At 36.5% G+C, this 26,149-nt stretch overlaps 2 protein-coding genes across 2 annotated transcripts; both read right to left on the bottom strand.

The window, feature by feature from the left end:
- Positions 1 to 3,748: 3,748 nt before the first annotated feature.
- Positions 3,749 to 10,309, bottom strand: LOC122986699 (up-regulator of cell proliferation-like). Its single transcript, XM_044358015.1, has 3 exons — positions 10,033 to 10,309; positions 9,890 to 9,938; positions 3,749 to 8,441 (listed from the first exon to the last, which is right to left on the bottom strand). The coding sequence occupies exons 1-3, from the start codon at positions 10,216 to 10,218 to the stop codon at positions 3,778 to 3,780; spliced, it is 4,899 nt and encodes a 1,632-aa protein (XP_044213950.1). The 5' UTR covers positions 10,219 to 10,309; the 3' UTR covers positions 3,749 to 3,777.
- Positions 10,261 to 12,315, bottom strand: LOC122986492 (serine/threonine-protein kinase Nek1-like). The gene is made up of 8 exons (XM_044357790.1): positions 12,164 to 12,315; positions 11,967 to 12,063; positions 11,744 to 11,841; positions 11,385 to 11,468; positions 11,207 to 11,274; positions 11,011 to 11,097; positions 10,433 to 10,487; positions 10,261 to 10,269 (listed from the first exon to the last, which is right to left on the bottom strand). The coding sequence occupies exons 1-8, from the start codon at positions 12,278 to 12,280 to the stop codon at positions 10,261 to 10,263; spliced, it is 615 nt and encodes a 204-aa protein (XP_044213725.1). The 5' UTR covers positions 12,281 to 12,315.
- Between the last annotated feature and the right edge of the window lie 13,834 nt (positions 12,316 to 26,149).

The raw sequence follows: 26,149 nt of genomic DNA, 5'->3' as shown, positions 1-26,149 counted from the left end.
TAGTTATTGTTGTAGCGTTAATGTTACATCACCTGAAAAGCCAGAGAGCTGGCTGAAGGCAGCTCAGGAAGGTCTGCGTGTCAGTACCAGAGGATCTATATATATATATATATATATATATATGTATATATATGTATATGTGTGTGTGTGTGTGTGTGTATATATTATATTATATTATTGTTATTATTGTTATTATTGTTATTATATTATATTATTGTTATTATATTATATTATTGTTATTTATTGTTACAAAATGTATTTTGATCAAACTTGGCTGTGAGGGTCGGTGAGTGATTCAGATTCAGATTCAGATCAACTTTATTGTCCCACACGGAGAAATTCATTTGGTCCAGTGCTCCAGACATAAAAGCACCAAAGAATCCACAATAAAAACAATAGCTACCCAATAAGACCTCAATATAATCATAATAAAACACATCTGATCACACTTAGACACAATAAAATCAAATTGAAACAGTCAATCCAAAATCAGTAAAATCAAATTCAATATAAAAATGTAAGTAATATGATAATGTTGGTGGGTCAGAGGTTGCCACTAGCCTGATTCTTTTGCATTCACAAAGGGGTCGCCCAACACTTAACGCCACATCTCCTCCACCACCACCCAAGAGAGTTCGAGTTGGGGTTCCAGATGATGTTTGCACTGACCAGGTTGCACACTGGCCTGTGAAATGTGACAAGTGTGGCCGTTGCAAATTCTGCAAAATCAATGCAACCACCACCCTCTGTGAGAAATGTGATGTGTGTCTTTGCTTCACTGAGGAAAGAAATTGTTTCAAATTTTACCATTTGGCTTAGGCTAAACTGCAGCAATGGTTCAAACATGGTGCTAATAATTCAAAAGTTTTCCCTTCAGTGATTTTTGGGTTTTTTAATACAATTTTTTGCACTATGTACATGTTTTCTCGAGTTTATTACGTAAGTCTGTTGCACAGTTTTGAACAGCTAGAGTAGCTTGTTGAGTACACCTCCAATATGAGGCAGTACTTATTTATTTTTATTCAGTTTGCACATTTTTGTGTTGTAAAACAAATCTGAAAAAGAATTTCTTGTTAAACCTAACCAGCAGACCTATAATTTTGATATATGTTGTGGAAATGCAAATAAAAAGGCAAATCTGTGTTACTATGCATAAAACTGTCAAGCTGATTTATTTTCAAATGAGGAATAAATTTACCATAAACGCCCAATGTGACATATATGTGACATTACAGATCTTTGATACTAGGGGTAGAATTTCAAAAAAAATCAGAAATGTGTTCCTTGTGGTCCATTTGGTCTGTTTTATATTCCCCATATTTTTCCTTTAAGGAGAAATGGGTCCGGGTTCTTATGGGTCAAATTAAAATCAACATCAGTGTGTTTTTCTAAAAAGTGTGACTGTTACTGTGGATAATCCACAGAAAAGTAAGTAAGTGGGGACATTGTTTTTAGAGAGACATGATACTGTTGAAGTCTTTTAAATGTCACTTTTTAATGCACCTCTATTGTATTATCTTAATATTGTGGGCGGCTGTGGCTCAGGAGGTAGAGCGGGTCGTCTACTAATTGGAAGATCAGTGGTTCCTCCAGTCCGTATGTCGAAGTGTCCTTGGACATGATATTGAACCCCAAATTGCTCCTGATGGCTGTGCCCTCAGTGTCTGAATGTGTGTGAATGATTATATTTCCTCTGATGGGCAGGTTGGGACCTTGTATATAATATGTACCCATTCAGCATATGAACGGGTGAATGTGACGTGTAGTGTAGAAGCACTTTGAGTAGTCAGAAGACTAGAAAGGCATTATACAAGTACAGCCCATTTACTTTAAAAACATAAAACTACAGTAATACATTTGTAGAAAAAAAACTTTATATCCAATATTTGTGAACTTATCAACTTTGAAATTGGCAATATTGATCTTAAGTTGTTGTTTGGTGTCAAATGTTTTAAATTCTAAATGTGATGGCTTTATGTATTAATTTGATTATTACAAAAGACATTTTGTCACATGATCTTTGTGCATACAGTATATTATTACTATCACTTATCATTATACACATAACTATACTGTATGTCAACCTGTAAAAATGAAGAAAAAAACACTGATAAAGCACAATTTGTTTGTATCTTGTTTAATTCATTGTGTCAGAAGTTGAACATGATCAACAGAGCAGAAGATGCCACATTATTCCCACAGTTGGCTTGTTTAGACAATATTTAAACATGAGCTAAAAGGTCAGTTACAACAACATACAGACTCTTATTCACTGACTTTTATCAAACACACATCAAAAGATCAAATGTTTTGCATGTTCCTATTAGAAATGAAACTGTAAAAATATTAAAGAATAGTAATGACATGTTAGAAAACATCTGTTTCACATGGCCTTTGTTCTTCATCATCATCATCATCAACATCATTATCTTCAGTTCATGTCATTATGAACATAGTTGTATTACAAGATGAATAAACCAAAAACCTTTGTACTCATTAAAAAGCAGAACACAAAAAATAAAAAAAATACAAAAAACAATAATAATATGTTTTTAAAAGATAATAAAACTATTTTCTGGTCTTTAACTTCACTTGTTCTACACATCATCATCTGTCAAAAATAATGAAAAAAAGTTAAACATCAACAACACATGAAAGGACGTCTCAGTATTTGTACATGAATCAAAAATTAATTTGCATCAACATGCAAACATTTGAACTGATGACAATTTATTTATTTTAATCTCCAAGAAAACATTAATAACTATTTTCATTGTAACATGTTACATTTTGCAAGAAATGTTAAAGAATAAAACTATAAAAAAATGTAAAAAGTTGTGAAACATATTTCAAAACAGCATTTCATTACATGACCTTTGAACTACGTAGGCCTTCATCATCATCATCATCATCATCATCATCATCATTACATTTTTACTTAAAATAAAAAAATAAACAAGAAAAAATATGGTAAATATTTAAAAGTCTGAGTAATTGTTTCTGTGCTTTCTGCCATCATCATCATCATCATTATCTTGACACTGGTTACTATTCACATACAAGTGATATATGTAGCCATATAGCAATATGAACAAAGAAAAAAAACATATTAATCAATCACTAATCATTAATCATGACCTTTTTTCATGTGGTCTTTGTAGAGCATCATTATAATTGTCATCATCAGCATCATAATTGTGTATTTACATGTATGCAAATAAAAACTCGAAAAAAAAAACAAAAAAGCAAAAAAATTATGATGATCACAAACCAAAAAATAAAGATAAAAACATAAATCTCTTTTTTACGTGATCTTTATCGTTCATCATCATTTTCTTTATCATTGTCAACATCATTATCATGAACACCAGTCATTAAGCATGAGAGGAGAAAACAAAATATTGGTAATCTGCAAAAAATAAAAAAACAAAATAAAAAAAGTAAAAGAAAGTAAAAACGTAAAAGCAAAATAAAGTAAAAGAAATATAGAAAAAGTTGAACGGTCTAACATAACTATTTCCAGCATTTCAACTTGTTCAACTCATCATTTGTCATTCATCATATTCACCAGACCAAAGGAAGCCACATTAAAACAGTAAAAAAACCAAAAAAACAATATACATTAAAACAGTATTGAAATATCTTGAATTTAACTAATTGAATTTGATCTGATCTGCTGAATGCTGTAAGGTGTTAAGTCTTCATGTCCTTTTGCTCCTCTCCAAAGTGTATATTTACATGTTTCAAATTATTTTTTTAAAGACATTGGTACCTTGTTCACTTTATGTTGTAGGCATCTTTTAACCCCTTCAGTGCTTGTTCCTTTGTGATTCTCCTCCAGGCCTCTGGAACATCAGCTGGCTTTGCGCTGTATAATTCAGCAAACTTCTCATTGTATTTCACCAGTACAAACTTCCAGTAGTCAGATGCCTCTATGCTGCGATCTGGAGGAATGTGCCAGTCTGGATAGTACTTGGTGTAGTCTTTGTAAGGATGCCACTTTCCTTTAGTGTCTGCGTTTTTAAATCTACGTTCACTTTGTACATCAGTTGTACACAGTGTTTCAACCAGCTTATCAGTGCCTTCATAACTGCGTTTACAAAGTCCTTGTGGTCGATGAACAGCTGCATGATGCTGCTTGTGATCTTTGCCTCCAGCCTCACAGGGAACTTTACAAAATGGACATTGTTTTCCACAACCAAACACTCGCTTGAAAAGCTCCTCCTGTGGTTTGATCGGAAGTTTGTTCAGAGTCTCAGTGATGTTTTCAGACTTTGAGAACTCCTCCTGAAGCTGTTCTTTCAAGTCTTTTATTGACATTTTGAGGCTGTTGATAAATGGATGACATGTGCTTTGGATTTGAAACAAGGTGGTTTTTTCATTCTCCACTGAAATTGAGATGTCTTTAATCAAATACTTCCGCATGTTGCTGATGAGCTCTGTGATGCTTTCATTGTTGTCTGGCAGTTGAACACCATCTGGTCCTTTTGTGGCCTGCTCTAAGGCTGCTGTGATTTTGTCAACTATCACCTTCAGATTCTCTTGTTTCAGTTTGGACAAAGTTTTGTCCTCTAGCATTTGTTGCTTGATGTGCTCAACTATCCAATCCTTAACATGTATTTCATACATGTCAACGTACGTGGTAAAACTCACAAATTCTTCCTTTTGCAGCAACTCTTTCTGAATGTTGTACTGGAAAAAGGAGCGGGAACTGAACTCTGCTGAATGACAACTTATCAAAATTTCATCCACAATGTTTATCCCCAGAGATCTATTGATGTACTCTTCCACAGCAGGTTTGATACAAAACTGGACAAAATCATTTGCTTTGCGCTGACAATCATCTCTCTGTTTGTATAAATCAAGAAAATCTGACAAGTACTGAGTTTTGTACTTCTGCAGCTTAATTCGAGGATCATTATCTGACAAGAATTTTTGGTGCATTTTGAGGAATTCCCTTGAGGCAATGCCACACATGTACAGTTTCAGGTCAAACTCAAACTTTGCATTTATTTTGTGACTACTTTCATCAAGGTATTCATCCATTTTTTCAAGAAGCTCCCTTGTAAAAGAGTCATTGTAATCTGTGTTTGTCTTTGCTTTATCAAATACAACCCGTGTGCAAGACTCAATGACACTGTCAGCAACGTTCTGCAGTTCTCCTAGTCGAATCAGTTGTTTAAACTTCTCCATATAGGAATCTGTGTGTTCAGGTTTGGTTTTAAATGGAGTCTTACCAATCTCCTTTAGGTCTTTAATGTTTTGGAATTTTTCATTAACATTCTGATTTGAGAAATTTCTTCTCAACTGTTTCAGGACACTTGCTGCGATATCTCGCTCTTTCAGGCCAGACACATTTTTAGTGGCTTCAGTCCACATCTTTTCAAACTTCTGTGTCAGCTGTTCATCAGACAGTTTATCAGAGTTTTTACAGGCACTCAGGAGCTTCATGACCTCGTCTTCAATCCTGCCTCTGTATTTCTTCTGAATGTCTTGAGACTTTTTTGAACCAATTTTTAGCTCAAGGACACAATCCAGTTTATTGTTCACAGAATAAACGATTTCCTTTGCGAGACTACTGATGCTGTTGAAAAAGTCAGTTTTGTATTTTTCTATCAGATTTACATTCTGGTCTTTCTTTTCATAGTAGTTTGTAAGTTTCTCCTTCATTTTTCTTTCTTCAGATGATATTTTTTCTGACACCTCTGATTTTTTTGATTCAACCAAAATGCTCCAAGTTTGAATATCAGATTCATTGTCAGAATTTAAGATTTCCATCTCTGCTTCTGTTTGCCAAGAGAGGATTTCTTTTCTGAACTGCCATTCCCATTGATTGAACTCTTTGCAAAGGTTGTCGTAGGCCTGAGCCACAAGAGTGTTTCTGAAACTAAAGATGAAGTTCTCATATTTCACTGATCTCCAGAGACTTCTCATCCATTCTAGAAACTCTGGGATCTGTGAGACGTCATTGCTTCGGTCTGTTTTCATTGTTGCCAAAAGATTTTTCTTGAAATCTGCTACAGCTTCACTGTAACCTGTGTTCACTGGTGCCATCGGAGGGGTTCCATGCCAGAGTCCTGGGATGTTCCAGTTGTTTTTGTCCATGTCATAGTCCAGCACATCTGTGAATGCTGTAATAGAAGGCTTCTTTTCCATTTCAGCTGCAATTTGTGTCATTTCATTGAGCTGCTCCAGGAGATGTTTTCTTTCTGTTATGTTCTTTGCATGAGCAGAAACTCCAGAAACATTTTGGTGCACAAAATGACAAACTGGCTTTTTACCAATTTCCTTCATTCTCAGGAAAGCATGAGCTGCAATTTGCAGGATGTCTTTCATTTCTGTTGAGTTCTCCATGGCGACATTGATAATGGTGACATCACTTAAACCAATCACAAAGGTTGCCAGCTGGTTGTCATGCTCATAACTTTCCTCTAGTTCTGCCAAATCAGGAGATTTTAGACCCTCTGTGTCAATGAGAACTATAAAATCATGATTCAACTCATGTTTCATATCCTCTCCAACTTTGAGGAAAAGCATATAAGCTCCTCTTGTGCATCTGCCGCTGCTGACAGGAAACTGCACACCAAACATGGTGTTGAGGAGTGTTGACTTCCCTGAACTTTGAACACCCAGCACAGTCAGTACTAACAGTCTGCTCTTCCCTCCAACCTTCTCATGAAGCTCCTTCAGCACATCTGTCACCCATCTCTCTGGGATGTTGGAAGCCTCTCCATCCAAGAGCTCTAAAGGATATCCATCCAACAGCATTTCAGCAGCCAAACCAGGGGCACGAGATATTTCATCAGCAGTGTTTCTTGAGCCATAAATTGAGAACTCATAGATGAGTCCCATCTCTCTCATGTAATGCTCTACTCCTAAAGAGCTCTCCATCAAAGCCTGATCTAACTCTGCAGTGGGATTTTTATCTTTCTTCTCACATTGCTCTTTGAATTTGTTGCGCAGCTCAGACAGTTTCTTCCGTGAATGTGTGTTAAACTTGAGTTTCATCCACTTAAGGAAAAAATCTCTTTCTTCTTTGTCACTTGTGGATAAAGTTTTAATGAAACTCTTCATTCCTTTGGACAGTTTTTGTTTGCTTTGCTCCTCCATAATTTTTTGTTTTTCTGCCTGTAGCTGGCATTTATACCCTTCAATGTCTGAGACACCAGATTTCAATCTACACTCCTTCTTCTCTAACTGTGATAATCTTTTCCACTTATCTCCCTGCAAAGGAAGTTGTTGTTTCTTGTAGTCTGGTACACTTCGCCCCTCAATGTCAACCATGATCTCCTCAACTGCTTTCTTTTGTTTTTCACTTGTGTTTTCATCCACAGATAGACCAAGTTCAAGCATATTTTCAATGATAACTGTGTTTGTTCCATTTGTCAGTGATTCCTTGATGGACTCACAAAGTTTCTCTGAAAACTCTGCAACATTTACACCTGAGTCTTTGATTTTCACACTCCTGTTTGTTAGCTCTAACTCTTTCAGTGTTGTCTGGACAGATATCATGTCCTCTCTAGAGTTGTCCTTGCGATTAACAACCAAGAAGAGTTTGGATTTCACATCTTGAAGAGAAGTCAGAATCTTGTGCTCATTTTCTTCAACTTTGTCCAGGAACACAAAGGTCGCAGTTGACACTTGAAATAGAAAATTGAATTGTGCGAGTGACTCACAAATGTCTCCTCTCAAATTGGCAAAGGCAACTGGTTCTGGAAATATGTCAAGATTTTCTCTGCCACTGGGAAGGTACCAGCAAACCTCAACCAAACCATTGGCAATTTCTCTTTTAAGTGTTCCTCCTTTCATATCTCTGTGTATGAAGATGTTGTTATTCTGTTGGCCACGACTGAGAACATGATTCAAAACCTGTGACTTGGACAAACTACAGTTTTTCAGCCTCACAAAGGTAAAGAATGGTATATTTGCTTGGACAATGTTGTCTTCAACAAATCCTCTTGATTCAGACAAATCATGTGGACGCCACTCTTTGACGATGTCTCTCAGAGCCCACAGCATCAGGGAACACTGACTGTTATCACCACGAGGCAACAGCAGTGGGACAGAAAACTGGCACATTGTCATCTTGAGGGCCATTTCCTGTTGCAACAAGCTTTCAGCACAAAGAAAGAGTGCGACTATGAGGTCGAGAGGGTTAACCTTGTTGTCTGCAGAATCATCCGCAGTGATCAGGTCAAAGTCAAACAGATCATTGTTTTTCTCCTTCTTAATGTCAACATAATTTTTTGATAGTTGGGTATAGTTTCTGCATTCTGCGTTGATTTGAAAGAGTTTCCTGAGAAAGCACCATGGTATTTTCTCAAGTGATTCAACAGTTTCATCATAAATGCTGTTTTTGTTGATTTCCAGAAGAGACTGAAGAGTGAGCTTGTTGGGATAAAATTTCTTCAGTCCAAGTTTGGAGAGAAAGTTGAAAAAGACTATGAAAGAGAAAAAAATTAACAGAAAAATTAATAACCTTCTATGAGTTTATATGTAATATAAATCTGTTCACTGTCACATTGTGGGGACTCGCCTCCATTTTGGGGACAAAAATCAAGTCCCCACTACCTAAATCTATAAATTTTAAGATGAAAACTTGATGTTAACAAGGGTGTCTGATAACCAAGGCTAGACCCAAATGCACGACTCACAGTTGACTTAGGCAGGTTTGGTACACAGGCAGGCAGTTAGAGAAGGCATCAAGACACAAAGGGCTAGGTGAAGGCAGAGTCAAAAAACAGATCGAGGGTCAAAAAACACTAGAAGACTGTAACAAGAAAAATAATGCTGGAATGCTTGCGACAATGGCTGATACGAACTGGCACAGGGAGCAGTGATCACACAGACTAAATACACAAGGGGAGTGAGGATAATAAGACACAGGCAGATGACATTAGGGGATAATGACGAAGACAGGAGCGGGAAACGCACAAGGGCAGGAAGTGGATCTGAAACCAGAGGAGAGTTAGCTGCCAAAATAAAACAGGAAATGCAGAACTAAATAGGAAAGAAAAACAGAGCATAATTTAAAGACAGGATGAGCCATGACAGATGTAAGGTTAGGGTTAGGGCAAAGAAATTAATGTAAATGAATGTACGTGTGTGTGTGAGAGGGTGAGAGAGACGCAGGTGCACACATTTACTGCAGCTTTTGCACCTGTTTTTCAAGTGTAGATGGGACACATTTGCAACACAACACAAACATTTAATTAAACATAGACCTGTATATCTAAAACAAACAAAAATTAAGCAATTAGGTTTTTATTAATGAACACAATATGATTACTAGTTTTTTGTTCATTAAACTTGAAGTTGACCATCAAGGAACTGTAAAATCTTTTCTTTTGTTGAGACATTTAGGCTCAAGTGAGTGTTTGTCTGAATTATCTCAGTATTAACATCTATATCAACACTATCTTCACCTCCACCTGCTTCACTCTGAACTGATGCTGCTCAGTCTTTCTCTCTCTCTCTCTCTACCTGTTGAGGTGACTTTGAGGTGTTTATTTTTTGCGCCTTTGATTTGTCTCATCACTTCATCTCCTTTTTGTTTCCCATTAACATGTTTATTTCATCCCCATGTATTAATAATTAGATTATGCTAAAGATTATAATATCACAATTAAGATTTAATATTTGCTAAAGCAAATGGCAAGTAAACTGGAAGTAATTTGTTTATTACACAAGTTGAACGTTTCTCTACACAATACACAAACATTGAAACTTTTTTTAAGGCGTTTTAGGTCCAGACGGCATTTTGGCCAAGGCATTCTGCCTCTTTTGCTCCAGAGCCAGAACGCTTCACATATCAAAATCTTGCCCCTTTCCTTCAGCATTCTGCATTCATATGCTGATATCTGTTTATAGAGATTAATAGTTTGCTTACCTGGTTGCTGCTTGTAAATAAAAACATCACCAAATTCCTGAACAATGATCTGAAATGAGAAGAGAATAAATGTTTTATAACTGAACACAGTCTGCTTTATGTTAATTCAGATTGCATCAAAGTCAACTAACTGTGCTCTCCACCTGTGGTGTGAGGAACCTCCGTATCCTACAGGAGAGGAAAGGTTCTTCCAGTATGCTGCTGACTGAGGGCCTCTCTGTGGGGTTGTGTTTCAACAGCTGTTCCGAGAGAGAATGTAGTTCTTGGGAGAAGTGATCAGACACTGGAGGGTAGAAGCCATCGATGATCTTCAGATATACATCCTTCATATCGCCAGCCTCAAATTGAGAGGAAACACATTTAGTACACAGTTATAACCACTGCAGAAAAAACAAGGAAAGGAAAGATGACCCATTCTTGTTTGTCAACCATTAGACATACAGAGAAGAAATCTAAATCAGTGTGTGAGAGATCATTGAAATGCTGTGTAAGATACATTAAATCTACATGAATTAGTAAACAGCTCACACACAAAATACTTACTGCAGGCTTTAGAGTGCACATTTCATACAGGACACAGCCGAGGGCCCAAATATCACTGCAGAGGAGAGAAAGTCAGAGGAGAGAACAAACAAATAGACAAACTGAGATCAGTTCTGAGGGTAGATTTACATTTATTCAATAAGTCACTTGCAAGCTGGAGAAAAAAGGACTTTATTGATGAGAAAACTGTAAACTGTTATTTATATATTTTAAAATAGAACATATCAGACTTTATCAGTTATTGAACGATAAAGTCCTAGACTTATTTCCATTATTGTCCCTGAGATTCTGCTTAATTTACTTCATTCAGTCAACTAAATCAGGATCAGGTTACATGCATACATAAAATAGTTTAAGAGGAAATCAATACTACAGTAGCTTCCTGTTGTAGATATAAACAAGCAGGTTCACTCAGTAAAGAGGAGACATGATACCTTCACATCTCCCAGAAACCTTCATCTAATCCTGCATGACTCACAGTCAGTTCAGTGGGGAGAGAACTTGTCTGCTGGATTACTATTAAATGTTAATTTACACAACAAAAGAGACAAACACAACATAGAGCATCAAGTTAGTACCTTTTGTTGTCATATGGTTTGTTTTTGCAGATCTCTGGTGAAAGGTAAAGTGGTGTTCCTATGAATGTTGTTGCCAGTTCTAAAGTGCTGGAAATGAGAAGAGAATAGAAAGCAGACTGTATTATGCTTTACTATTTCCATTTTAATCTTGGCTTTATAGAGATCTGCAGATTCATTCAGATGACATTTTACAAACCTGTTCAGCACCCTTGAAACTCCAAAGTCCCCGAGCTGTACAGTCCCATCTTTTGTCAAAAATATGTTCTATGCAGACATCATGAAAAGACATGTAATGTCATTATCATGAGTTTATACAATACAAATATAAAATGCATCATCACTGAGGCAAGATCATGTGGTGCGTGAAGCAATACCTCTGGTTTAATGTCCCTGTGGAGGATTTTTCTATCATGGATGTGCTTTAGTGCCAGACAAATCTGCACAAACCAGTCCAGGATCTATGAAAGGCAGAGAAATGTAAAGCCACACTTAAGAGTATCAACTTGCACTATATACATCATTTGTAATTATAATGACAGAAAAAGCCAAAAAAATAAAAAAATAAAAAAATAAAAACATTAAAGAGTCTAAATACATGTTAAAGACATATACTGTGAAGTGGAATAGTGAGTGTTATATGATGAATTCTATCCACATGTTGAACAGTTTCACCCTAAAGATTATCAGGTTTATCCTAAACATTCATGATTGTCTTGAAGAGTTAGTAGCTTACTTGATCTTCTGAGAAAAGTTCTCCTTTCTGAGATTTGATCTTCTCTAAGAGGTCTCCTCCCTCGCAGTAGTCCATCACAATACACAGACAGCCCTCCTCTAAAAAGATTTTTATACAGCATAAGGAACATGCATGAAAACACATGTATGCATCAGGATATTATTGCAGTAGATGATCTCTGTGATTCTTTGAGGTTACAGCTAAGATCTTGGATCATTTATACCTTCAAAAGACTCTTTATACTGGACAATGTTGGGATGACTCATCTTGGCGAGGACTTCAACTTCTTTTTGAGCTTTCTGCCTCTCTTCAGGTGACATCTGTCAAAGTGAGAGGGACAGATAATGTGAAAGAGCAACGTAGTAAAGAGGAGCTCAAATCAACACTGATACTGTGGAATATTATATAAAGGGTTCTTACTCCAGATATGTCAATCTCCTTGATGACATATTGGTGTCCATCCTCTTTGGATTTGACAAGGATGGCCTTTCCAAATCCACCTTTCCCAATTTTCCTCACCTTTTCGTACTTGTCCATATTAGTGGAATGACTGCCACCTCATGCTGGTTCTGCAGAGAGACGAAGGAGCATATTGTAAAGCTGTGCTCGAGCTGATCAGGCTTTGATAACAAGAGCTTAAAAGATTGAAAAAATGTAATTTAATCAACCCAATCGCCAGAACAAAACATTGGCATTGAACATTTCTGCAAACCACAGAAACGTTGAATATATACGTTTCAACACGTGTAATACGTATCATATCAACATTTCTACAAACCTAGCATATTAACATTTCTACCCGTTGAATAATGATGTTTTATGGTGTGACAACGCTGTGGTTAAGGTCTGGTTAGGTTTAGGCACAACGACCACTTGGTTAAGGTTAGGGAAACATCATGGTTTGGGTTAAAATAAAATAAAAACGGCCAATGTCTCACTAAAACCACCTGGTTTTCTCGCCAGAAAAACAGCTGCAAATGTCCTGACGTCTCATTGCATTGGTTTCGAGGTGGTCTTGAACCGTACTCTCTGCTGATTTCCAACTTGCTGCCAAGAAACTTACTAACCACACCAACCCCCTCTCCTCCTAATAGCTCATATAGATCGCATGTGAACTACGTCATTTTACAAATGTTGAGATGATACGTATTTTGGAAATGTTGATATAATACATTTTGTAGGAATGTTGATATGCTATGAATTACACATGTTGAAACGTAGATATTCAACGTTTCTGTGGTTTGCAGAAACGTACAATGCCAACGTTTGATTCTTGTGACCAGGCTGAATTTAATACACTGTTGTTAACTTCAGTCATTTGGATTGTGTGTCATCCTTCACAAGGGTTTATATGGCTTTTTAAGAGTAAGATTCAAGCACATTTCAAGCAGCTTCAAGGTACCTAAACCAAACATTTCAGGAACTTTTAAAGGCTTTATCATCACATCTAAATTGTTAACATAAATTAAAAATTGCAAAATTAAAATTTGCAGAATTCCTTTATACCCACAGCAAACAATGTATATTGTCACTTTGTTTATTTTACCAGCTGTTCTTATTAACTTTGATTGTATGTTTTGATCATAATTATTTAATGCTTGCTAATAGAGTAAAAGATCGAGAGAGAACTTATCTAGTTATGAATGACGAGTGAACACATGAAAAACAATTTCATCTCATAGCACACAGCCTCAGGGTGCACTGACTATTATCGCCACAAGGCAACAGAAAACTGGCACATTGACATCTTGGGGGCCATTTCCTGTTGCCAGAGGCTGTCAGCACAAAGAAAGAGTGTGACAGACAGAAAAGTTTAACCTTGTTGTCTACAGAGTCATCTGCAGTGACCAGGTCAGAGTATAACAGATAATTGTTATCCTCTTCATCGTCATCATCTTCATTATTTTTTGATAAGTGTGTACAGTTTCTGCATTCTCCATTGATTTGAAATAGTTTTCTTAGAGAGCACCATGGTATTTCCTCCATTGATTCAACAAGTTCATCCGAAATGCTGTTTTTGTTGAAGAGGGGCCGAAGAGTGAACTTGTTGGGATAAAATTTCTCCAGTCCAAGTTTGTAGAGAAAGTTTCGGAGAAACACTATTTGTACCCTCTGGACATCACACCCACTAAGGTTTTATTACAGAATTTCAGAAGAAAAGTCAACATAGTGTCTAAATAATCCAACCCAATCACCATAACCCGATAAAGTTCCCTGTGTATTTTCACTCAATCACATTCTTGGACATTTGTGTGATACTGTAAAATGTTTAGATGAATGTGAGGAAGCCTGACCATAGTGGCTAGGAAGATGGTAGGAGGCAGACTCTTGTTGAACGTGTAAAGAGTGATTTATTCAGTCCAGTGTACGAAAAAAACTAAGCAAGAGGTGTTTCAAAAATGAAATGAACACAAGCCTAGTTAACTAGCTCAACTCAGGAAAATGCAAACTAAGGCATGATCACGTGCACACAGCTACACTATCATCCTCCAATTTCTGCTCTCCCCTAAACCTACATCTCTCCCCTTAAATAGGCTCTCCAATCCATCAGGCAGAACTACATTTCTTGCAGGAGTGTCCTTTCCCTTATACCACCTGGCATATAACAATGCTACTTGTATCAGTCAACATTGTTTACACAAAACACATCCACAACATTAAACCTCAACCTGAGCCAAACAAGTACAAATCATATCGATACTAAACCAAACATTTAATGAAATAACATAAATCCCCCAATACTTGGTCTAACCCAGTAACATCACTGATGATGTCACCCAGCGTATAAATACAGGAAGTAGTTGGGTGCCTGCTCCTTTTGTTTGTGGAGAACATGGTGGGTACGGTAAGTAACAAAGAAAATGATTAACTTATGAAATGCAGAAGTTAACCAATAAACAATAACTAAACTTAACAATACTTGTCGGTGTTTTACTTTAACCAAAAATGTTGCTGGTATGTGAAGTGTAACCAAACATAATGCAAACCACAAACAAACCTGGGATAGTATGTGTCTGCAAGTTACAGATTAATGCTGGACAATTAATTACAAACAATTAACAAGCATGGTTAAATAATAGGCTATATTTCTTTGATGGTGAAAGTAGGGACAAATAGTGTGTTCTCATCCACTTTGTCACAATGAAATAGTATAGTTTTTCTTCTTATATTAAGCTCCGAGGTACACTTAAGGGGTTGCCAAATTCAAAATCAAATTGAGAGAGTTAGTTTCTTAAAGCAAATCATTTTTCCTAAATGTAAAGTATTGATTAAGTCATCCAGTATCATCTTGATGGAGTAAGGATTTTATTTAATTTTTTAATGAGGGAATAAGAGGTCAGATTCAGCTTCAAATCAGATTCATTGTTGATTCAGATGAGCAACAGATGATAAGTAAAGGATCTGGTGCTAGATTAGAAGCAATGGCTTTAGAGATCATGAACACATCATCAAAATGCCAGACCAAACAGAGTTGAATTTAAGAGCAAATCAAAACACTTTAGCTTAAGGTTGCTTCAGCAAGCTCTCATCATCTAAAGACACAATTGGATAGATTTTGTGTAATTTTATTTCAGAATAGTGGAGTCTGTGTAGTATCTTGAAATGAATTTGACTAGCATTGTTAGAGATTGTGTGTATGTGTTGAAGCCCTCCCTCTCATATATCATGAGGAACAGTGGCGCCAAATTCTTTTTCCCCAATTCAGTCTAAAGCTGTCTGGAAAAGGGAGACCTATGTTAGCAGGAAATCATACAGATATGATAGAAGTTTTTTTTGCAAGTAGGTGTTGTTTTAAGATAATTATTTGTAACTGAACTTGTTTCAGTCTCAAAGTGTTTTCGTACGTAATCTCTTAATTGGAGATATTTTTAACTATAACTTGAGAGTTTATATTTGTGCAAAGGTAGCAAAGGTATGGTCAATGTATCCGTCTCCTACATTACCTACCACATGTCTTTTCATGCAAAAATTTAAAGGATGCATATTTCAAAACCTCCACAGAAAAAAAACTATTTTACTGTTTTTATGGCTACATACCACTAGAGGTGAACTAAAAAATGTGTTTTCAGTGTCATAAATCCATTTATAAAGAACCTGATTCCATATGGTTCTGCCTTGTGATTAGTTAGTGGAAAATTGGCTTTAAATCCTATACAGTAGTCCTGAGGTGCAGAAAGTATAACATTGGAGAACACAAAGCATTACAGAAAATATAACTTTGCTGGGAAGAAAACAGCATAGCAGAAATGATAACACTGCAAACAACACAACCTTACAGAAGACACCATGTTGCAGAAAATATGACATTACTGAACATGTAACGTTGTACCAAACAAAACCTTTGTGTTTTCTGGAATTGTTGTATTGTCTGCAGTATTAAGTCTTTTGTGATCTTTTGTTGTGCTTTCTGTTTTTATAAGAGTCTTCTTTACTACCCCTCTACCCCGTGTTTTTATCACTGAGCCTGATAGCATCTTGCTACACAACACAAGAGCAACAGACTCTGAACAACAACCTAAATTAACTTTCCTGCTAAAATCTCCTCTTATCTAGCTTACAAACATGAACACACGTCTTGTCCTGCAGCTTAGCTTGTTGAACGAGCCACCAAACAAACATTTACCATGGAAAAGTGTGTTAATTAGCAGTTTATTACATTACATCAACATGAATTTAATTGCATTATGTGATTTTGCATAGAATTGCCATATTTTGATATTAATTTCAGAGAAAATGATTTGTATTAAATACCACAATGTTGATTGAAGCTACATCACACAGACCTAGTATGCAGTGTAACAGCTCTCTGACTTTACTATGACCCTCAGGTTTGTGTCTTGTGTGCTGTGTGTGTGTTTTATCTCTCTTCAGGTCCAGGTAGGCAGAGACTATATTAATGCAACTGGGTGCTGCTGGTACCTGTCCATCCAGAATGCATTCAGGATCAGTCATCCTCATTCCTTTCCCTCTCACCTCATCACTGGCTCTCCCCCTGCACCACACCTTTTCTTTTCTTTTGTTTCACTTCTCTTTAGTTTACACCACACAACATTACACATTCACACATCCACTCACCAACACCACTGATATACTGGCTTACTATTTCATACATTTGATTAATATATTTTGATGCAGTTTCTAAAACATAAATGTAAAAGATCAATTTTTCAGTACAAACGTGTATTTCTCTTCATTTGTCATGGCCTAAGAGCCGGGTCATGACAGCAGGAGAAACTGAATGGAATCCTCTTGTCTTTAAAGGGTTAAAACAATGTCTCATCCATATCTCATCTCATTTTATTCATGCCAATACAATGCAGGAGAATGGAGTTTTGTATGTGGTGCTCACAGGTGCATCACTAGTTTTCCAGAAATGGTGTCCACAGACCTCACTGTCACTGATTATATGCGAACTGTTAACTTTGAGGTCTGTGTGTGTGTGTTGGTGAGAGAAAGAGAGAGGGAGAGAGAGCACGAGAGCAGCAGCACAAAAACAAAGGGACAAACATAAAACCTGAAATGTAGGTAATGTGAGTGGGAGCGTACCTGTAGTCTCTTGTTTATCTGGGTCCGTTATTATCGTCTTTTCTCTTCATTCCCCCGCACAGTAAAACCTAGAGAAACAATATCATCTCTTATGTTTGATAGAACCAGTTTCATTCAATAAATATAAATACTTAGCAATCTATCAGTCAGTCACAACTATACAAATTCTATTATTAACTGGATACATTTATGTGTAGCTTCAAATTATATTTCAAAAACTTTATGCCACATTTTAAGTCCAATACAGAAGAGTTAAATGGTTCCAGCATACTAAGGTTCACTGTAACTTACCTGACATCAGGCTGCAGGAGACTCTGAGACTGTCTGCATCTGCTTCTGTATTTATACTTGATATAGAAATCGAAAGCATTTAATAAACCTGAACAACCGGTTTCTGATGACCTTTTTCTTAGCTTGCTTTGCTTTTGTAATCAGTATATACCAGCCTGGGGTGTACTCAACTCTTTCAAACATAGTTTTGATGATAGGACTCTAAATTATTATTATTATTATTATTATTATCATCATCATCATCATCATCATCATCATCATCTGGCACATCTATGTGCCACCTCTTATTGACAATACATGCAGATTTTATTTGTTTATGAAGGTAAAATCAATTTGTCTAAAAAGTAAGATTAAGATTAACAAAATATGGGGGTGAGTATATTTTTAAAACACAGAAGAACAATTGATTATCATCTAAACACACTAACTGTCATCAGCAATGTAAGTTATGTTGAGAACTTGGGGGTTAGTCTATCCCACTATATACCTGTGGGAAAATTCTGTAAACAATTAATTTATAAGAAATCTCTGAAGCATTTCTTCTTCACTTCCTTGTAGTTGACAAGGGAGACAAACAGGTGTTTTAGCATTGAACATTTTGTGTGACAAGCAGGTGTGTCTGGTTTTATGTTTGATACTCAACAGTGCAGTGAATCACGTAAGGGGCCTGTATGAGCCACCCATCTATATCTGAGTCTCACTACGGTCACAAAGGTGACTCACTTCACCAAATAGGGTAAATAACCAAAGTACATTTTCTGCATTAAACAACAGTGAAACTACAAGGAATGAGTAATTGTCACACAAGTGTGAGGTTCTTTTAAAAATACCAGCTTGAATTTCCAATGTTAAAAAATACAACGCACACACAGTGACAATGCAGGAATTTTATTCACAAGTTGTTAAAACAGGAAGAAGAATGAGTTATTTTAAAAGAAGCTTGTGGAAACCAAGAATCTTTAAAATGGAATTTAAAAAATCCTTTATGTCTGTTCCAATGGTGTAGGCCAATAAATAGATAGGGGAAGGGGGATACTCAAGTTCTCTGTGACATGAGGGGGAAAGGAAGCCCTGCCCTTATATACGGAGCCGCTGTAGAAGGAGGAAAATAAATATCCTCAATCAAGTGACATATGACTATCACTAGCACACACACACCCTCCGAGTAGCCTGTTCACGTTCCTTTACTTATCGTAATAGTGCGCGTTGAACCAAGTCTCCGTCATCGACGCCTGGCCCGTCCCGCTGTGGTCTGTCTGCTTCCTCATCCCAGATGCACCTTTCCTTCGGTGTATCCACGCTGCTTCAACGAGTAGTCTCCGTCCTCAGGTTCCCATGACCAACTTTTCTGTGGAGCGAACCCTCTCACATCCGTTGCTTCCCGTGTCTCCAAGTCTCTTCTCCCTTTCCTTCCTTCTCCACCTGCGTTCATCTCTTTCTGTTACAGTGGGTGTTATAGGGATAAAAATCTATGACTTGATGTAAATGACAGGACAGATATGAAGCAGTTAACAAACTGCCTATAATTTGGGAAATTTTCAGTTTTGTTAACTGCAGGTTTGAACTTATGATTTGATGCACTGTGTCAAAAAAGATTATATGTCATTATGCTGTCTGAAGTGAGTCTTTTGTTCCAGTTTTCTTTTTTAAACACCAATATTTTATTTTCATGATTGTATGAAGAGTTCTTAGAACACAACTGCTTTTGGGACGTGTATTTGCTGTTGTGCAAATGGACACAGATTTTTGGTGTGGCAACACAGAAAAAGTATCTTCTGCCTTGCTATTTGCAGCCATTACCAAAAAGCAAGAGGTGCATTACCACCAACCTCCAGACTGGAGTAGAGCCTGGGAAAACCAACAAGAGACACATATAAATAAGGGTAAATGAAAGTTTATTAAATCAAGTACAATTGAGGTTCTAGTATTTTAAGCTTAATTTATACTTCTGCATTAAGGTGTACCAAGGGACGCTACATGTGTTGACTCTGTTGCTTCCTGCAGCTAACATGTCTCTTCTAAAATATAACTATAGGTTGAGCCTCCAGCGGCTACAGTGTGGAGATACCACAAGGACTGTGATTGCTCAGCATGAGTTGCTTGTGCTTTCTCCTACCAGCTTCTGACACCTGAAATGATTGTAGAGAGTAAAGACAACATAAAGCAAGCTGGAAAAAAAACTCAGTTATCTTCTTCTTTTTCACTGTCTTCATCACAGTCAAAAAAGTAGTTTGGAAACATTAGTCTGCTCCATAGACTGTATCTGTTTGTGATATTAAATGTAATATCATTCAGTGTGCTCGAGTCATTTCTCTGAAGTTTGCTGTTCCTGGTCTTAGAATCACCTGATTCTGCTGCATATTGCTGGAAGATCTGCAGAGAACTCCTTTTCACTAAAATATCAGTGGTAATGCTTGTTGTTATTCAGACAGATACAGACACTGATTAACATTCAGGCCAGAGGCTGCCGACCTGTCAGTCTGGGTCGACTCACCTCAGTTCAGCTTGGACTTTGTCCTGATTATCATTTAAGTATCACTTTTGGGAGACTTTCTTCTTTTCCTCCACTACATCCCAGAGGTTCTTGCTCACTTTATTACACTGAGTTTATTGAAGGGCCAGAGTTATTTAGCAGGTCCCTTTAATGTAAATCATTAATTTTAGGGTGAAGACTTGGTTTAAAGTTAAGGTAAGTTTAGGGTTATGTTAAGGTTATTGTCAGGCATGTGTTGGTTAGGATTAAGGTTAGGATAAATCTCCAGGAAATGAATGTAAGTCAATGTAATGTCCTCTGAAGTGATAACATGTCTCTGTGTGTGTGTGTGTGTGTGTGTGTGTGAACACATAACTTAGCTGAGCTGGTTTTGCTTGTCCTTCAATCACCGCAACAAAAAAAGACAAGCACACACACACACACACACACACACACACACACACAAAGACAGAAAGAAGTGAGGAGAGATGACGGCCTTCCTGCTCCCCAGCAGCAGATGTCACTGTGCTTAACATGAATGTTGTTCTGCAGTGGAACCACTGGATGGCAGCGTCTGACATGCAAAATGTGCAGCAGTGAAATGAACTTTACATCAAAGTTTCCACCTCTCAGGTTTAGCTGTTAATTTGTCTTGCTCACATTCAAACTCCAACTGAGAATCAAATTCAGTGGAGTTAGTAAGTTAAAATAGGTGTGGGTATTGTTTGAATATTTAGACTATTATAGTGAACATTACACCTCAAACAAAAAGAGTAATAGACACATTTTTTTAAAATCTTTTGGCTAATTTATTGGTTGGCTTTTGATTTTAAATGAAAAGCTACTTTTAAACATTACTTATGTTACATGTGTGGAATTCATATTTGCAGCTGGTGTTTTTAAAATCTTTTTAAGTCAGAAGATGATGAATTGTTTTTATTTTTAAAATATAGGGAAGTTTCCCTTATGACACCTGTACATTTAGCATAAGTGGAGTTTCTTCTTCCTCAACTTTTTTTTCAAATAACACATTAAAAACATTGTTTAGTCATTGTTGTAGCGTTAATGTTACATCACCTGAAAAGCCAGAGAGCTGGCTGAAGGCAGCTCAGGAAGGTCTGCATGTCAGAACCAGAGGAACTAATTACATTCCAGAGACTTCCTACAACTTATTTCAACAGTTCTGTTTTAATCAGACGACAAATTCAACACACACATCAAGTCAACAATAAATCAAATTTATATTCATTTATTTCCTTATGTATATATTTTATATTTACTGTTACACAATTTAATGAAATGAGAATGTAATGAGATTGAACACATTAGTCAATAAGTGACAGAGACTGACAGGCAGAGAGGTGAAGGAGTAAGTTAAACTGTCAGTCAGATTATTTGTCATGTTTTCATCTTGTTGGATCAAACACAGACAGGAGTTATTAATATATGAATAAGACTGTGCAGTTTCTGGTTTCAGACACTCTTAATTTTCCATTTAGGAAAAGTGGTAGAAGACTGAATTTATCACTACTTCACTACTTCTCTCTTGTTCTCAATATTTGCTCTTTGAACTGTGATTCAGTGTTTCACTGTGTATTCATACAACAGATAGACTTTAATCCTCTTCAGATTTCATGAAGAACTTACTCCAGTGCCAAATTAACAGCATCTACTGGTGTCTAATCGGTCTATTTGTTAAAGGACCAGTTCACCCAAAACTGCAGAAAAACATTTTCTGAGTAACCTCTTGTGATATGTGTAGTCATGGAGATAGTTTTGGTTTTATTTGCCCAGTGTTTGAGATGTCTGTCACCACACCAGTTCAATGGAGTTTCATTTGTGGTTCTCACAGCGCTCAAAAGTTACATTAAATTAAAATCAACAGCAGTGTGTTTTTCTAGAAAGTGTGACTGTTACTGTGGATAATCCACAGAAAATACTGTAAAAAGATGTCAGATTAGTTTAGTAGAAAGTCTTTCCACTCAGAATTGTTGAGAATGTGTCCTATGGATTGTCCAGAGTAAGTGGGGACATTGTTTTTAGAAAGACGTGATACTATTGAAGTCTTAAATGTCACGTTTTAATGCATCTCCGTTGAATTGGGACGATGGCAGAAAACTCAGAGACAGATATCTCAAAAACTGAAGATAAAACCAAAAATAGAGAATAATCCTCCAACCTGTAAACCTCTCTGTGAATCATATTTTATAACATTGGGTCCTAATTTTATATACTCAGTGTGACACCTGCTGGTCATTTTTTGTAACAACTTTTGGCATGCTTGCTGTTGATTCTATGCCATTGATCTCTGTAACTATTAAGAGCTCATAGTACCCTATTACCCCACTAGGAAACTGCACTCCCAGAATGCAGGTTTACTGGTGGTTCCTACAGTCTCCAAAAGTAGAATGGGAGGCAGAGCCTTCAACTATCAGGCTCCTCTCTTGTGGAACCATCTTCCAGATTTGGTCCGGGGGGGCAGACACCCTGAAAACTTTCCTTTTTGATAAAGCTTATAGTCAGGGGCCGACCAAGCTCACCTTGGACCAGCACTTAGTTATGCTGCTATAGGCCTAGACTGCCGGGGGACTTCTGTTGATGCACTGAGCTCCTCTCTCCTCCTCTCCATCTGTATGTATTCATTTACCATTAATGCATGTTACTAACTTGACTTCTTCTTTGAGTTCTTTGTGCTTTCTCATCCGCAGGAAACCCCATGGACCGCACTGACGTGGGGATGTCCTTCTCCTGCTGTTCCTGCTGTTGCTAGTCATGTATCTATTGTTATTGTTGTTGATGTTGTTCTGCTTCTCTGACCCACTGTGTACAGTATTGTAAATAACTTTGTAAATATATTTTACAGCCCAGTTTCTGTAGGGGTGGATGGCATTTTTTTTTAATATCTTTCCTCCTGTTTCTGTTAAGTTAGGAGTTATGTCAGTGATTTGTATTTTTGTTTTTTTTACATTTAATTTTAGGCTGATTAGCTTTAGTTCCCTTTTGTTTGTTGTTTTGCTGTTAACTCACCCTGAAACCGCAACTATGAAATAAACATTTAAAGGCTGCAAAATCCTTTATTGCTGTTTTTTTTTTTTTTTTGGCAGCTGGGGAGAGGGAGTGTCATTTTCATGTTGCGCCAGGGTTTCTCTTAGGCCGGGTCATAACAATAATTTTGCTTGTAATTACTTTCAGATAATGTTTATATAAGGTAATGATTATTAAAATTATGTTTTTGTAAGCCATTTTCGCATGATCCTATTTTTTTGTACAGTATCAAACCAATATTTTTTACCATGAATTTACTGTAAATAGATGAGATAATCACATACAATTAAAGCCTAAAGCTCTCAAGATACCATTAATGGGTGTTAAAGGAGGATAATTTGAATATAATTTTACATAATTTTTTTGTGTTTTACATCCAGAAATTTGTGCTTTGATGGGGCAGTCTTAAGGATAAATTGGATAATTCTATGAATTTACAAAAGAATACTGTATAAAACAAGCCATTATTTAAATTAGGTAATTTTAAAGTATTTCTGCGATGTTTTTCTTTTTTTTTTGTGCACGTTTATACATTTATTTAGCATTCTAGCAATTTTTTTTTTTTTGCTTTTATTTTACAACAGTTGGACTGTAAAAATGCAGATAATGTCTACAGTAAATATCTGTATTTTTAAAAAAAATTCTTTGTAGAATAACTAAAGGTTTTTTTACCGTTATTTGGCAGTAAGTGTTTTTTTTTTACTTTTTTTTACTTTTTTTATACATTAAATTTAAAATTAAAAAGCAGAAAGTTGCCTTAATTTTACATTCAATAATAGGATGTGTATTATTTGTATTTTTACATAGAATTCAATGTAACGTAACATTCAAGACCATTAAGTTATTGAAAAATCCTTTTTAAAAAAACTATAATATTCCATTATATTAATTTACAGATTACAGCCTTTATTTTATGGTGAATATTTTTAATAAAAATAATTTACTGTGTTTTTATGGCATTTACACTTAATGTAGAAAAAACAAAAAAAAACCTGTAAAATAATACAGTAAATTTCTGTGAAATAACTTTTTTTTTTTTTACAGTGAATCCTCCAAGATGATAGCACTCGCCCCCACACAGCGGGGTTTATCAGAGACTACCTCCAGAATTTGGGAGTGGAGAGGATGGAATGGCCTGCTAGCAGTCCTGACCTCAACCCCATTGAACACTTGTGGGATCAGCTTGGGTGTACTGTTCGTGCCAGAGTGACCAACACAACCACATTGGCTGACTTGCGACAAATGCTGGTTGAAGAATGGGATGCCATCCCACAGCAGTGTGTGACCAGGCTGGTGACCAGCATGAGGAGGAGGTGCCAGGCTGTTGTGGCTGTGTATGGTTCTTCCACACACTACTAAGGCTCCTGTTTGTTAAATGAATAAATTGTTAAATTGCCAATATGTCTTGTTTCTTCAAACTTCAATCACCCAATCCACCAAACACCAAACAAGAGTCAATGGCAGAGTAAGCTGTTTGGCATTGGCAAAGAAGATTTGGCAAATTTTTCATGGGCGCAGCCCGCATACTCAGCTCTGCTGCTCATCCCACAAATGCATGTTCCTTACAAATGTGGCACCATTTAAAAGGGAAATAAACAGGCTTTCCAACGGTATAAGATTTATTGCCAAGAAGCATTGTTACAACAAAGAAATACTCTAACAAACACAAATTTCCTTACTTTTTGTGCTAAGTTTATATGTAAATGGGATTATTTAAGGGAGTCACCTTTGCAATCATGTAAATGGCATAATTGCACTAATGTCTTAATCTCACTATTGGCCATAATTGCACTGCTGTGCACACAAAAACGTAGCCATTGATGCACATCCTATTGCAGTTTTAGGTTTTCCTTCTGTGCAGGACTATCTACTTTGTCTCACACCGGATCACGTTTGCCGGCTTGAGCATAATTCAACCAAAGTTGGCATTTTTTCCACCTGGATGAACTGGAAGCATGAGTCCATTAAATTCACATGAACCCTCACCTCCCATGGACCTTCCTGTGTGACATTTCATAAATAACGCCAGTATTAGGCTCCTCAAACACAAAGCAATAGATGATTGACTACCACTGAAATTGATAAAGCAAGTGAGTTTTGAAAAGAAAAATTAACAAATAAATTTGATGAACTTTTGACTAATTGTCTTAACAGTGTATTTTTGAACTTTGGAAAGTTAATAATTATTGTATTTCCCAAAGTGTAAAACTATTCCTTTAAAGCAACTTTATAATAGTATCAATTTGATGACTTTCATTTTTCATTGAAGCTACTTGGGGTTTAATGACATTAAAGCCCCCCTCCACACAAAAAGTTTTTCTTCTTGTTCCTACAGTTTGATGTTGATCTCTTCTCTGTGCATAATGATGTATGTACAGAGTTTGTTTTCATATTCATCTGCTGTAGGGGGAACGTTTATCTTGCTCACCTTAAATCTCACTTTAAGGGGTGTACCTAGCATGATTTATAACATCACAATTAGTTTTGAGTCAGTTGTGTTCCAGTATACAACTTACACAAGTGTGATGTGGAAACTTCAGTGAACTACATTCAGCTGTTGCAGATGAAATTGCTGATAAAACAATTCATGCTGACATAGGACTCACAGTAAAGAGAATACTTGCGCCATCTTGTGGTGATGAATGCACCAAAACTCGCATTTATAATGCAGGATGGACAACAGTATTTTGATGTTTACAAAAATACTGAAATTATCTTCAGTAGGGGTTGTAAAGCATAATAACTGAATCATTTTGACAGAATTTGACCAACTTTGATTCCAGACTTTGGAAGAAAGGTATTCTGAAGGTAATCACATTACACCTGCAATTGTAATGGCTGAAAAGTAGGAAAATCTACATCTCTGAAACAGATCACAGTCTGATGGTGACATTTTAATATGCAGGTCTTTCTCAAAGGTGCAAATGTACACCATTTATTTAATAAACTAATGTACTAATTACCTGCAGAACCCATTAAATAATTACTTCACAATCTTTTAACACTGCAAGCAAGTTACAGCAACTCCACAGACCGATTAGTGACCTATC

Source organism: Thunnus albacares, chromosome 1 (assembly GCF_914725855.1).
Source record: "Thunnus albacares chromosome 1, fThuAlb1.1, whole genome shotgun sequence".
Lineage (NCBI taxonomy): Eukaryota > Metazoa > Chordata > Actinopteri > Scombriformes > Scombridae > Thunnus > Thunnus albacares.
Note: the sequence above shows the minus strand (reverse complement) of the source record. Positions and strands in the feature narration are given on the sequence as shown.